This window comes from Piliocolobus tephrosceles, chromosome 13 (assembly GCF_002776525.5).
Source record: "Piliocolobus tephrosceles isolate RC106 chromosome 13, ASM277652v3, whole genome shotgun sequence".
Taxonomy (NCBI): Eukaryota; Metazoa; Chordata; class Mammalia; order Primates; family Cercopithecidae; genus Piliocolobus; species Piliocolobus tephrosceles.
Genome location: NC_045446.1, coordinates 6019641 through 6034486, shown reverse-complemented (window position 1 = coordinate 6034486; position 14846 = coordinate 6019641). Strand labels below are relative to the sequence as shown.

The following is a 14846-nucleotide window of genomic DNA, read 5'->3' as shown; positions in this document are numbered from 1 at the left end:
CTCGCTCTGTCTCCCAAGCTGGAGTGCAGTGGCGCGATCTCGGCTCACTGCAAGCTCCACCTCCCAGATTCACACCATTCTCTTGCCTCAGCCTCCCAAGTAGCTAGTATTACAGGTGTGTGCCACCACGCCTGGCTCATTCTTTATAATTTTAGTAGAGACGGGGTTTCACAATGTTAGCCAGGATGGTCTCGATCTCCTGACCTCGTGATCTGCCCGCCTCGGCCTCCCAAAGTGCTGGGATTACAGGCGTGAGCCACCGTGCCTGGCCTTTTTTTTTTTTTTTTTTTTTTTTTTGAGATGGAGTCTTGCTGTCACCCAGGCTGGAGTGCAGTGGTGCAATCTTGGCTCACTGCAAGCTCCACCTCCTGGGTTCACACCTTTCTCCTGCCTCAGACATGCAAGTAGCTGGGACTATAGGCGCCCACCGCCACGCCTGGGTAATTTTTGTATTTTTAGTAGAGACAGGGTTTCACCATGTTAGCCAGAGAGGGCTCGATTTCCTGACCTTGTGACCCACCTGCCTCGGCCTCCCAAAGTGCTGGGATTACAGACATGAGCCACTGCGCCTGGCCCTGATATCCATTTTAATCTTCTTTGGAAGGGCCCATTTTTATCTTAATGAAATAGAGTAGTTTTCAAGCTAAATTTTTTAGAAGACCAGCCTATTTCAGCTCAATCTAAAAAGCAGGTCATATCCATATGATATTTGATTATATGTTTGGCAATATTAAAGTTCGAATTGGCAGTCTAGGTGTTAATTCTTAAAAAAATTGTCATAATGTGAAGAAACCCTTTTATTGGATAGCTTTTCTTTGACTCTGTCAAGCTGTGGAAATGGTTAAGATCTAAAAATGTGGGGAACAAGTTAGTGTGTTTGAAGGTACCTAGCTATTCCACACATGTGTGCACTTGCTGAGGATATCTGTGATCACTTTGTCATTAGGTGCAGATAGCTGGCATCCAGCTAGGACCACAGTTGATGCTATCTGAAAACACAGACCCCTTGCTGTTAATACACAAGCAGAAAAGATTCTTGTGTTCACCATGCAGCTTGGGTTTTAAATTTAATCAAGTTGCAGTTTCAGAGCATAGTTTTTAAAATCTTTCATTGTTATTTTGGCACTTTTACTGATGTGCCTTTTTTTGTTTTGAGACAGGGTCTCACTTTGCCACCCAGGCTGTAATGTAGTGGCACAACCATGGCTCACTGTAGCCTCGACCTCCTGGGCTCAGGTGATCCTCCCAGCTCAGCCTTCTGAGTAGCTGGGACTACAGGAGTGAGCCACCATGCCCAGATAATGTTTGTATTTTTTGTAGAGACAGGGTTTCACTATGTTTCCCAGGATGGTCTCAAACTGTTGGGCTTAAGTGATGCACCCGTCTAGTCCTCTCAGAATGCTAGGATTACAGGCATGAGTCACTGCACTTGGCCTGGTATGTCTTGATAGTCATTTTTTCTTTGAGGACTGTTTACATTCTGCAACAATTAAGTCCCATTTCTGCTGTTTTGTGTGTTTTGCATTTATACAACACTTTTTAAATAATAAATAGCTGCTGAAATTACATGTGATATAAAACTATTGTTTAAATCTGATTTATGAGACTTTCATTTCTCACTTAAATAAGAAGCATTTTAAATGTGTTACAAGGTGCTCCTCTGCAGGCTAGACTAACCTAGGAGTTTAATCCTGTGCTCTAGAGCAGTGCTACAGTAATGGGAGTAATGGAGTGTTCTGCGTCTGTGCTGTCTGATACACTCGTCACCAGCCACATGTCAGTGATGAATATGTGGAATGTGGCAAGTGTGACTATTGAACTGAATTTTAAATTGTTTTTAATTTTAACTAATTTAAATTAAAATAGTGACATGTAGCTCGTGGCCACTGTGTTGGACAGCCCAGCTTGAGAATGTTCTGTTTTATTATATGAGTCACTTAGTAAAACCCAGCTGCAGCATAGCCTACAACTTGGTAATTAGCCTTCCTCTAATAAAGATTCATTATCTTTATTATTATTTATTGTTAGTCTTTTTTCCATTTTGAAATTTTAGCAGTGTGGAAGCAGTATGGAATTTAGAAGTGTATTAACAGTAGTTAAATACAGTAGAAATGTATGGAAATAAAATTTGTTTGAACAGAATTCTATGTCCTAATTTATTTCTAAGAAAAAAGACTATTAAGTAACTAAGAAAAATAAAAAGAATTATTTAAGCCACTTAAAATGTAATTAACTCTTACCAAACTAATAGAATAGAGTATGTTTTACATATAATTCCAATCTGGGGGGAGGTACCCTACATTTAGCTTCTCAGTTATGTTTTTATTAGGCAAATGTTAAATGAGTTTCCATTCCTGAAGCTGTATCTACTGATGTAAGGTGGAAACCACACTTGAAAGCACCTTGGATAGAAAGGGAAATTAGGGCTGGGCACGGGGGCTCACGCCTGTAATCCCAACACTTCGGGAGGCCGAAGCAGGTGGATTGCTTGAGTCCAGGAGTTTGAAACCAGCCTGGGCAACATGGCAAAACCCTGTCTCTATACAAAATTAGCTGGGCGTGCTGGCATGTGCCTGTGGTCCCCCAGAAACTTTAGAGGCAGAGGTGGGAAGATCCCTTAAGTCCAGGAGGTGGAGGTTGCAGTGAGCCAAGATCATGCCACTGCACTGCAGCCTGGGGGACAGAGAGAGACCCGTCTCAAAAAACAAAACCAAAAAAATCGGAAGGGAAATTAGTAGTTTTCTACATGGATAATAAGCATACCTCTGACAATCTGACAGTTGACATAGACAACAAACTCATTTTTGTTGGAAAAAAACTATTTCTTTGCTTTGTAGGTGGGAATCTGTATTTTCAATATAATTATTCAGTTGTTCAAGTCCTTAGTTCAAGCATGCTTTTTTGGTTGTAGTTTAAACTTAGTAAACCATGAAGCCTAGAGTCTCAGAGTTCAGTATTTTTGGTTTCCTAGCTCTGCGGAGTTTAGCAGGCATACTTGTTGCCAGTTAAGAGTTTCAGATATTAATGGCCATTGGAGAGTGTTGGTCATTGGGAGTACTGTGACAACATGAGGGGGGAACCAAAATTAAGAACTCCAAAAGATGGCTAAGGTACAAAAGAAGGAAAGTAAAGAGCAGGCTTAGAAGCTTCTAAGATGCAAGCCAGGCAACAGCTGCTGTGTGCTTTAGGAGCTGAGCTGCCATACACTGTGCCAGGGATTTTAAATTCCTTTCCAAATATTTTCAACAGCTTTAAAGTTTCTATTATTTATTTTTGCTGCGGTCTAGGTGTGATGAAATTGCTGATGTATAGCCAACTCTTTAGAATGAATCTGGCCTACAATGGAAGGAGATATTTATGGTCTACAGTGAGGGTTTTGTTCCTATTACAGCAAAAAAAAAAAAAAAAAAAAAAAAGCCAGAATTTATGATACATTGTTAGGATTGATAATAAATTGTCAAGATTTGCATTAAGTGAGAGATGCGACTGAGCAAATACAGAGCCCCAAATAATAAATCACATTACTTTCACAAAATTAAGGGTTAAAGAGAGAATTAAATATATAGTATGACTCAAATCTTCTGCTTTCCTTCTTTTTGCTCTACCTCATAGGAAAGCATACACGCATCCTATACATGTGTGTCTATTTATACAAATATAACTGATATCTCCCAAGCCAACTTTACAAATGCAGTTATAGCATCCTTTAAGGTGGACTAGAATTCACTCCTTGAAAAAGTGTTAATTGAAGACTACTGCACGAATAATAGGCCTATGTGTTTTCTCAGAGTATTTTGCATTTTTGCTTAATTATATGACAGATTTAGTTTAGTATGTCCCTTCTTTCTATTTCCCTTCCTCATTTTAAGCTTTTGAACATTTTACTTCTGTGAGAATCAGAGGTGGTAACATTTTACACGTTCTTTGATCAGCAAATGATTTACAGGTGACTTGGTTTAAAATAACTAGATGATTCTCAACTTTCTCATTTTTCTTCATCTCGGCATTGTAAGATGTCTAATTTCCTTTATTTCCATAGTGACACTGAAATGACTGCTCTTTGGTACAGTTCTCTAAGGGTTAAGTGCCAAAAAGCCAAGGTAAAACTTTGATTGGGTTCAGCCCCACAGCTTCTAATCCCACAAACATCTGTCTCTTCTAGCCTCTATTTCTATCTAAGATGAGGCAGAAGCAGACTTCCTGACTGTATCCTGGAGTTTTTGTTTATTATTTGTGTTAGTTTTAGGGTGCTTATGAAAATTCCTGTGTTTGTCAAGGTCAAGAATGGGTCCTTTTGAAAATATGAACAAGATAAGACACACACAGCTATAGAATATTATTTGTAGGAAATTATTAAACATAAAAATATTGGTCTGATCTTAAAGTAATGCATGTCAATATAATTTAGTGTCTGTTTTACATAGACTATCTTTAATTTTAATGGAAATAAGGTTATTTTCATTAGCTGCATAGATTATGAAAACCAAACTCAACTGTGAAACTACCCTGAGCTAAAGGAGGATAATTTAATAGAAGTTTTGAGAATAGTTCAGCCTTTGCATTGTGGAAAGAGATAGAATTGCTAGAAGAGAGCGTAAATGTATAAAATTAGCTATAAATGTAACTTGATTTTTTTCCTTTCTGATACTGGGAAGGAACATGAGCTCTGCAACGTCCAGTAGCAGCCTTTTCAGAGAAGCAAGTTTGGCTGATTACAAATAACCAGTTTGCTTATTTATCATGAATTGTGGAAGACACAAATGTCAGTACGTATTGTTCCTTCAATGTAACCTGTGCCAGTTGGCGGAAGTCTCAGAGGATTGCTTTGTCCCTTCCTCTGTCAGAACAGTGACTCTGTGTTAAGCCACTTCCTTCTGTGCATGAATGGAGAGATTTGGCCTCACCGTTATGAGCGGTCTCACAGGCATGAATGTTTATAATACACATCAAAGATCTCTCTTGAATGTTGTCTGGAAAATTGTTTTTGTTTGTTTTTTGAGTAATAGAAGGCTAATATTAGTGCTTGTTTGAGTACTAACCATAATAAAGGCATCAAGGCACAACGCAGATATGTATTAGCAACTCAAAAGAGTAAAATTTGAGACACTGTCCTTTTTGAATCTAGAAAACAAATGTCTTCCTCCCTGTTTTCTCTTAGCCCCAGTTTAATTAAAAATTAAGCCACAATAAAATATGGATAACTCATAAATAGTTAATATTAAACTACCGGCTACTGAGAAATCAGCTGCTAAAAAGTATTTCTTTATGTTACTACGGTCACACCATGCAAAGACCAGTATTGCTGGTACTCCTTGAAGGAATTATGTCCCTGGTAACTGAATTCTGTGAATTGTCACTTTTTTCCTCATTGCATTAGGATCATTAGGAATTTAAGTTGTTCTGTTCACGCTCCTTTAAAAAAAATTCCCTTATACTTTTGAGTATGGTTTAATTCTTTATTCCTAAGGCAGTCAAAACTTCCCTCTCAGAAGTAAAACATTTTTCTCGTGTTGTGTGTTCCCATTTGGGCTAACCTAACATTTCTTTAGCTGATACTCTCCCAAGATAGTTGCCAAATTATTACCAATAGTCCTTCCATACCTGCTTTGGTGCCTTCTTTTGATAACCAAATAAACCACAGACTACTATGTCTAATTTTTACATATTCAAAGTGTCTTTGTCTTGCTGGTATTAAATGTTTGGGATTTATAGCATGAAGCCAATGCGGATTTCTGGTCCATGGAACGATGGTTTGACCACAGCCCACCCCTCTTTGGGAAGGAATGTCTTTATGTTGGGTGGAGTGAAGGGCGTTGGGGGTAATGTACCACTTTAGCTGTATGTGCATGTGTTCTCTGCTGCAGGCTTGTCCATGCGATCGTGCCTGGAGCACTCTGGTTTCCAGGTGACAGACACGATTCACGGTATAGTATGAGACCTCTGAAGTTGGAGCATTCTCTACAGCTTTAATTTCTTTCTTTTAGTTCTTGGATTCAAGAATTGCTTTTAAAAAAGAAAGTTGTAATGCTTGTTAAGTAGCACCAGCTACAGTTTGTGCTGTGCTTAAAGAGGTACAGTGATTAAGATTTCAGAATGTTGTGTAATAAATATATCACTTTTTTTTTTTTGTCCAAAGCAAATCAGATTCCTTTCTTCTGTTTCCTCAGTAGAAAATGACAAACATTTAGGAATTTTAGAAATTTATGGGCCTCAACTTGATAACTTAATTGAAGTAATCAAGTTCTTCCTTCATACCACTTCCAGCATTAAGGAAACACCATATGTATTTTGATATTTTGGTCAGAATTAGAAACAAACCTTCTTCTTTGTCCTTACCGGTCAGTGTGCTTTCATACACTGGGTACCTGAGACCTTAGGGAACTCTGCAGTGCTGATCTGATGTAGTGAAGGCACACTTCCTGTAAAAAAGTGTTGCTTGCAAGTCAATCCTTGGGATACTTAGAGGGAAGGTATTTTATTTAGTCTTGGAAGTCTGAGGAGTGTTGGATCAGCAGGTTGCCCTGGAACAGACATACATTTTGAGAAAGTCCTGAAATGCCCCCCCCCCCCTTTTTTTTTTTTGGAAATGGAGTCTCGCTCTGTTGCCCAGGCTGGAGTGCGGTGGCGCCATCTCAGCTCACAGCAACCTCCGCCTCTCCAGTTCACGCCATTCTCCTACCTCAGCCTCCTGAGTAGCTGGGACTACAGGTGCCTGCCACCACACCCGGCTATTTTTTTGTATTTTTAGTAGAGACGGGGTTTTACCATGATAGCCAGAATAGTCTCGATCTCCTGACCTCGCGATCCACCCGCTTCGGCCTCCCAAAGTGCCGGGATTACAGGTGTGAGCCACCGCGTCCGGCCGAAATGGGCCTTTTTAAAACCTGGGTTTCCACTCACCTGTCTTTCTATAGGCTTATGTTGCCTAAAATGTTTTAGAAGTTCTAGTTTCCTAGGGATGTTCATCAAGTCATCCAATTTTGAAAGTATTAGTGTCCAAAAAGATCAGGTTGTTTTAGATTGGTCCTTGGGATAATTGAAGACACTCTAGAGACTACCTTAAAATGTTAGAAATCACTTACCTGTTTAAATTCTTGTAATTCATATGTGCTCTTTAGATAATAACATAAGCTATACTTTAAATCATTGCATGAGATCTCACATTTTAATGTGTTCTGTAAAATGTTTCAGAAAGTGCTATAAGTTGCCAGGCATGGTGGCTCACGCCTGTAATCCCAGCACTTCGGGAGGCTGAGGCGAGCAGATCACCTGAGGTCAGGAGTTCAAGAAAGTGCTGTAAGAAGCCATAAAAGCAATAAATGCAGGATGATTTCATTTTTTTAATAGAAATCAGGAAGAAATAAGGTTAGGGTCCATGATAACTCAAGGAAAACATACTGCAAAGAAACCATACTGCAAAATGTTAATTGAAAGAGTTGCATAACTCTTTCAGTTCTGTAGAATTGAACACATTCTACAGAGTCATGGTTCTCAGGCTTTTTCCTGCCCCACCTCTCCTGAGATGGAACATAGCTGCTCATCAACAGGGACTCGGCAGGCCAGGGATTATAACAGATGCCATCCCTGTATTAAAAATCATTTCTCTCCTAGAGGGTTGAGTGTGGTAAGATGACCAGGGTGGGTATTAAGGGTCTCTGAAGCCACAGGATACCCAGGAAAGAAGCATGCCACTCCAAGACCAAATGGGCATCACAGCTACTGAATTGAATCCGAATGATGTACCACATGCTCCTGTTCTCAGGGTGAATACGATGGCCTGGGAATTGTTCAGTACTCAGCTCAGGAAGATAATACCAGATTAGTAGAAAGATGGATTATTTTCCCAGACCAAAATTTAGATATCCTAGAAACTAAGTCTAGGATTTTTTTTTTTTTTTTTTTTTGAGTAGGAATTTTTTTTTTTTTTTTTGAGACAGCCTCACTCTGTTGTCCAAGCTGGAGTGCAATGGCATGGTCTTAGCTTGCTGCAACCTCTGCCTCTCAGGTTCAAGCGATTCTTGTGCCTCAGTCTGCTGAGTAGCTGGGATTAGAGGCATGCGCCACCGCACCTGACTGATTTTTGTATTCTACATAGAAACAGAGTTTCACCATGTTGGTCAGGCTGGTCTCAAATTCCCAACCTCAGGTGATCCTCCCACCTTGGCCTCCCAAAGTGCTGGGATTACAGGCATGAGCCACTGCGCCCAGAAAGGATTATTCTTACTTATTTGTTTATAGGTCTCAAAACATTTTTAAAAGGTCACAATCAATTTACTGTTTTATGTAAAGCCTTTAAAAGAGATAGTAAGGTGAAGGATCCATTTAGTTATTTTTTGGTGAGGAAGGGGTGGTAGGAAGAAGAGAATGTTATCCATGTTTCTTAGTTTTCTTTTTTTGTATGTATTTTTCTTTTTTTCTATTAAAAAATGGATGGCACAAATTTTTTTCTACAAAAAACCCATACTCTTATTTGTATATCATTTTAGTTCAGTAGCCACCATTATATTTAACAGTACCTGTTTCTATTCTATATTATGATTTTTTTGTGCATGTGTGAGATGGAGTCTTACTCTATTGCCCGGGCTGGAGTACAGTGGGGTGATCTTGGCTCACTGCAATCTCCACCTTCCAGGTTCAAGCCATTCTCCCGCCTCAGCCTTCCAAATAGCTGAGATAACAGGCGCCTGCCACCAGGCCTGGCTAATTTTTTTGTATTTTTAGTAGAGATGAGATTTCACCATGTTGACCAGGATAGTTTTGAACTCCTGACCTCAAATGATCTGCACTCCCCTCAGCCTCCCAAAGTGCTAAGATTACAGACGTGAGCCACTGTGCCTGACTCATATTATATTATCCATAATCGATAATGATTTGGTTTCTTAAATAGCATTTCCAATTTATTTTGCTATTGATGACATGGTGTTCTTTGTAGCTGATTCATCACTTTTTAAAATCTGTCTCACAAGCAGCTCATGTAGTAGTGGACCTTTAAAGACACTTTGAAGATAAATGTTTCAGATGTTAAAGATGTTTTAAATGACATTTAAATGATAGCTATATGTGACTTAACGACACTTTCTTTATGCCACTTTCACCAATTCTTACTATGCACAGACTGTAGAGAAAACTGAGGTGCTGGTTTGTTTCATCTCCTAATGGGGCTTTATTCGTTTAGTCATAAACCTACTTCCCTCAGTATTAGAGAAGTCTTTCATTAAGTACTGGCCAAGTAAGTTTATTCTGTCTGATGGCTTAAATAGGTTAAAAGAAATACACCTGCTGTATTGTGGAACATTAGGTAACTTAAAGTAGGTTTTTGAATCCTAAAATCATATAACACAAAATACAATAAAGGGATGTCTCTTCCTCCTTGGTCCTGGAGTTGTCTTACTACTTATTGATTTTTTTAGATTTTATTTTATGAGACGGAGTCTCGCTTTGTCACCAGGCTGGAGTACAGTGGCGTGATCTTGGCTCACTGCAACCTAGGCCTCCTGGGTTTAAGCGATTCTCCTGCCTCAGCTTCCCAAGTAGGTGAGACTATAGGCGCACATCACCACACCCAGCTAATTTTTGTATTTTTAGTAGAGAGGGGGTTTCACCATATTGGCAAGGATGGTCTCTATCTCTTGACCTCGTGATCCGCCCGCCTCGGCCTCCCAAACTGTTGGGATTACAGGCATGAGCCACTGTGCCTGGCCCATTTTATTTTTAAAGCATGAAGTAGAACATTTTGAAAACCCGTGCTCTATAATATGAACATTTACTGCTTTTCATAGTCTCATTTAAAATACAAAGCCTAAATAGCCAGGCGTGGTGGCGCACACCTGTAATCCCAACTACTCAGGAGGCTGAGGTGGGAGAATCACTTGAACCCAGGAGGTAGAGGTTGCAATGAGCTGAGATCGCACCACTGCACTCTAGCCTAGGTGACAGAATGAGACACTGTATCAAAAACAAAACCAAAACAAAACAAAACCCAAAGCCTTAAAATGCAATTTTGTTAGAAAAGTAAACATTTGAAACCTTGCACCAAATGTATTTATTATAAAAATAATACAAGCTTTTAAGCACTTTTTAAAGTAAAGAAGTATTTAAAGTAAAAATGAAAGTCCTCTATTTTTTTATTTTACTCCCTAGCTAATGTAATTTAGACTTTCAGGAATTTCGTTTTTAAATTTAAAAGTTCTTGGCCAATCAGAAAATCTTTTTCAGGCTGGTCATGGCAGCTCATGCCTGTAATCTCAGCCCTTTGGGAGACTGTGGCAGGAAGATCACTTGAGCTCAGGAGTTCAAGAGCAGCCTGGGTAACATAGTGATATCCCGCTTCTACAAGAAAAAAAAAAAAAAAAAGGCCAGGTATGGTGGCACGTGCCTGTGGTCCTGCTACTTAGGAGGCTAGGACAGAAGGATTGCTCAACCTGGGGAGGTTGAGACTGCAGTGAGCCCTATTCCTGCCACTGCACTCCAGCCTGAGAGACAGAGCGAGACCCAGTCTCTAAATTTTTTTTTAAAGTTTCTCCTCTTAAAAGCTAACTTTAAAATAGTAATTACGCCTCCTTTATTAATGCCGTCACTGTAGCCTCTTTTATTTCCTACATCACAGGCTAATGAATATATGACTGTAACTTAAGATTCTCTTGAAAACTAAGCCCAAAATAGGAAGGAGTGGCAATATATTTTTTATTATTATGTGCCTTTTAAGTGTAGAATTCAGTGGTTTTTAGTATATTTATGGAGTTGGGTGTCTTAGGCATAATTGAGACATTCTGATTTCTTAAGTCTTGAAATTTCAGTGTTTATTTTTTAAAAGTTTTTATTATGGGGAATTTCAGATATACTCTAAAGTAGAAGAGTATAATGAACCCCAATGTCCATTCTTCATCTTCCCCTCACCAGCCAGTCTTCTTCCATCTTTTCCCTCATTTACTCCCCCAGGGTTATTTTAAAGCAAATTCCAGGTGTTATATTATTCTGTAAATATTTCAGTCTGTATCTATACAAGATGATTTTTAAAAAATGACCACAGTAATGTTCACATTAAAAAAATTTAATAATTACTTAATATTAAATAACCAGTGTTCAAATTTCTAATAAATGTAAAAAGCTTAGTTTTGTTTTATAACTTATAGAAGATAATTTTTATTAACTTGTTAAAGTTTGATGTCATACTAAATATACAATGTATTTTAGTATCTGCTTCAAATGAATTTATGTCACTGAAGTAAAATTCCGCAGATGCTTATATATATACATACATATATATGTATATATATATGTATTTTTTTTTTGGAGTCAGAGTTTTGCTCTTGTCACCTAGGCTTGAGTGCAGTGGCATGATCTCAGCTCACTGCAACCTCTTCCTCCGGGGTTCAAGCGATTCTCCTGCCTCAGCCTCCTGAGTAACTGGGATTACAGGCACGTGCCACTATGCCCGGCTAATTTTTTTGTATTTTTAGTAGAGTTGGGGTTTCACCATGTTGGTCAGGCTGATCTCAAGCTCCTGACCTGAGATGATCCACCTGCCTCAGCCTCCCAAAGTGCTGGGGTTACAGGCGTGGGCCACTGCGCCCGGCCCCAAAATGTATTTAACTTCCTGTCTTCCTGGACGAAAAAGTTCTTCTTACCTTTCCATGAATATCCACTTGGTTTGAGATTTCCTGGTCTTACACTTCTTATTTACAGGACTTAGGGAGCCTGAACATTCTGTACTGAGGAAACAGAACAGAGGGCTGGATATTGCAGAAGTTCATCTTACCTTCATAATGGTGCTCTTTTGGTATAAGTAATGAATTCATCTGGAGGTGGACTGAGGGGGAGTGGGCAGGGGAGATTATCATGGAATTTACTACCACTTATAGTGCCAGTATGTTTAAAGAAAGGCAAGGCCTTGGGGACTCAGCCAATTTTTAACTTTGGATGAAGTAACTTGCTTTTGAGAGCACCATTAGATAAGGGAAAGGGACTTCTGATGGCTAAATAACCCATTAACTGTATCTCCCTAAGAAGATACAGTTAGAGTAACAACAGCATAGGAATAACCATAGTAATTTAGAATTGTGTACAGGTCAAATCCCGTTACAACAATTTCAGAAGAGTATCTAACTTTCTTATTTGTCTTAAAGCTTATACTGCAAAGTATTAACATGTAATATATCATAGAACTTTTTTATTCTTAAGTTTCTTTTGGGAAAAAAGCACAAGGACTTCTGAAGGGCATTTCTAATTAACCCCACGGCCAGCTTCCTTGTTACCAAGATCCTGGATGGGAATTTGCTGTTGCTGGTTGGCTGCATGGCACCAGGCAGCTCCTTGGGCTCACTTGCCTCGTGCTGTACCGCTCTGGAGCGTTCATTTATTCATGCAGCCTAAAAAGTGTAGTGGGCATCAAGATTTGCTTGGTGCTCTGGAAAAGACTAATATCAATAAAAGATGCTGTCCCTATTCATTAGGAATTTACAGACTGCTTAGAAGGGGCAACCACCAAAGCAGAGTCTAAGGTAACAGTGCAGTCACGAGAGTATTTGGAATTAGGGTGAAGTGAAGCTTTCCAGTGCTTACCACGTCGCACATCAAATCACCTGCAAAGATCTGAAAGCATTTTTGTAGTATTTTGATTTTTATAACTTTCATTGTAACGAGATTTAACCTGTAACATCTTTTCATTAGAGAACTGCAGATTACACAAATGAAAATATCAAAAATCCCCATTTGTACTTTCTGTACTTTGTATGAAGTATACTTAACTGTATGCTAAATATAGTATTGAATATGTATCAGTGCAAACATTAAGAGTCTTTTGCAAATAGATTTATGAACATGGGTACTTCTTTTGTTTACTTTTATATTGAGTAAGATAGAACATGTACTGTTTATACAAAACATGCATTAAAATGTCTGGAATGTTATTTCAGTGTGTGATGGATGAGTGGTTGCTTTAAATCACTAGGTTTTTGATTGGTGCTAGAGTAGCTGGTGTTGCTTAACGTGGCATTTTTTTTCCTGTCCATACTTTCCACCCTTGGTACAGGTATTTTTGATAAAGCTGTGGAATGGAAAGGTATGTTTTTCATGGGATGTTCAAGAATCTGTTACATTAAATTTTTTTAAAGAGGTTTCCTTTATGGGATTCCTTTTGGGTCTGGCTTAAGCAGACTTAGTTTAATTGTAACAAGTAACATTTTTAGAGGCAGTGTTTGAGTATAAAAGTTTGTCATGACACAAGTTTCTGACTTTACTTTTCCCCATTCCCTTATTAAAGATAGTACGAAGGATTTTAAAGCATTTGGGGTGGGGGGTTGCTCTTAAAATATATGATCTGTGCCATGAAGAATGTAGCCCAAGGGTTGTTTATGGTAGTTAATGATCTAGTGTGTTGTTATTGCTAGAATCCTCGTTACCATAAATTTGCAATTTCATTGAGGAAAGTGATGTAAAAGTATTTCTTAATATATTCGTATGTGAAATAATTTTAGAGACTTTATTAAATTCACACAGTCCTCTTTATGGTGGAGGAACAGTTCAGCTTGAGCTGGTGACCGACTGAACTAGAGGGGTTACTCCAGGAAAGTGGCGAGTCGGCAGGGCATGTCTGCACAGATTTTGTGCCAGGTTTCCTGCCTGCACAGCGCTTTCTTCTCTGTCCGAGTTCTGTGCTGACCACAGCTGTCCACAGGCATGTTTACACTCCCTGTTCTTGCAGGTTGACTTGAGAGAACCACGTAGCTAAATTGGTGAGAGACTCAGCCTGACCGCTTGTCTTTAGAAGGCCTGATTGGAAGAGTGCACTCTATTGACTTTCCTCTAACAATGAAATTGTGAAAGGTACATGGGGCGGCTGTGAGACGTGCAGCTATCGGGTCTCACCGGCACATCCCTTTTCTCGTAAAGCAATGAAGCACTTTCTAAGGTGTTGGTACTAGTGCTGGAGGCTGCTGGTGCATTAGATGCTGCCCGTCACATCGGTGGGCTGAGAAATCTTCCTTAAAGACCTGTGATGTTTTATAAACCCTGACTGTTCTGGTGGTTGCAAAGTTAGTGTTTGTTCAGTGTTCCCCATCTCACCGCAAGCGTTTCCTTTTTCTCATTCATAGAGATCCTGTAATAAAGAGGGATCCGAACAAGCTCAGAAAGAAAATGAATTTCAAGTAAGTAATTGAGTCTTTCTGCATCTGTTTGAGATGTGAACTGGTGTTAGCCACCCTTTGCTACTCCAGGGCTTGGCAGTGTCTCTTACCTACCCTTGGAAAATCCTGATCTATCTTTCTGCCAGGAGGGGCTCTTGGTATATCTATTGGAAGCCACCTCGCAGAGACTGAGTGAGCAGTGGGTATTCCTCTTTCCTCCTGAGAGTGTAGACTGTGGAAGTTTGGTGTCTTTATGGCAATCGAAACAGCATTGGGATGCTGGCAGATGGCAGCAGGGGAGCATTCGTGTGTGGTACCCAATGTGGAGGCCTTGGCTGCTGCTGCTGTGATGCCTTTCTCACCCCCTCTTGGTCGTACCCACGCTTCCCATCAGGAAGCGGGTCACTGCCCAGTGGTTTTGGTGACCACCCTTTTTCCCTGGGCAAGCAGCAGTGTTTTTTCCTATGCATGATACCCAAGTTGGAAAAGCTTCTTCCTAGACTTAGAGAATGTGACCCCACTCTCTGAAACTCACATGTGCAGATGGCTTGAGGCCGAGAGCACTGATGGATGGAGCCTCAGAAGCAGGGGTCTGGGGTGTTGGTCTGCATGCCCCAGCGTAAGCACCTTTTGAGCATCTCTGCTGTTATGTGCAGGCTCACAGAGAAGGGTGCATGTGCACACATGCCCAACATACATGGATCTAAGATGTAGATACAC

At 39.8% G+C, this 14846-nt stretch overlaps 1 protein-coding gene and 1 long non-coding RNA gene across 2 annotated transcripts in view; both read left to right on the top strand.

The window, feature by feature from the left end:
• CHKA (choline kinase alpha) overlaps positions 1-14846 on the top strand; it is a 65306-nt gene that overhangs the window by 30544 nt on the left and 19916 nt on the right. The window contains exon 3 of the mRNA XM_031936704.1: positions 14094-14147. Within this exon, the coding sequence (XP_031792564.1) occupies positions 14094-14147 (54 nt within the window). The remainder of the gene's footprint in view (positions 1-14093; positions 14148-14846) is intronic.
• LOC111522457 lies at positions 3064-13752 on the top strand. The gene is made up of 3 exons (XR_002725250.2): positions 3064-4766; positions 5865-5924; positions 13703-13752. It is a non-coding gene; the product is annotated as an uncharacterized LOC111522457 (long non-coding RNA).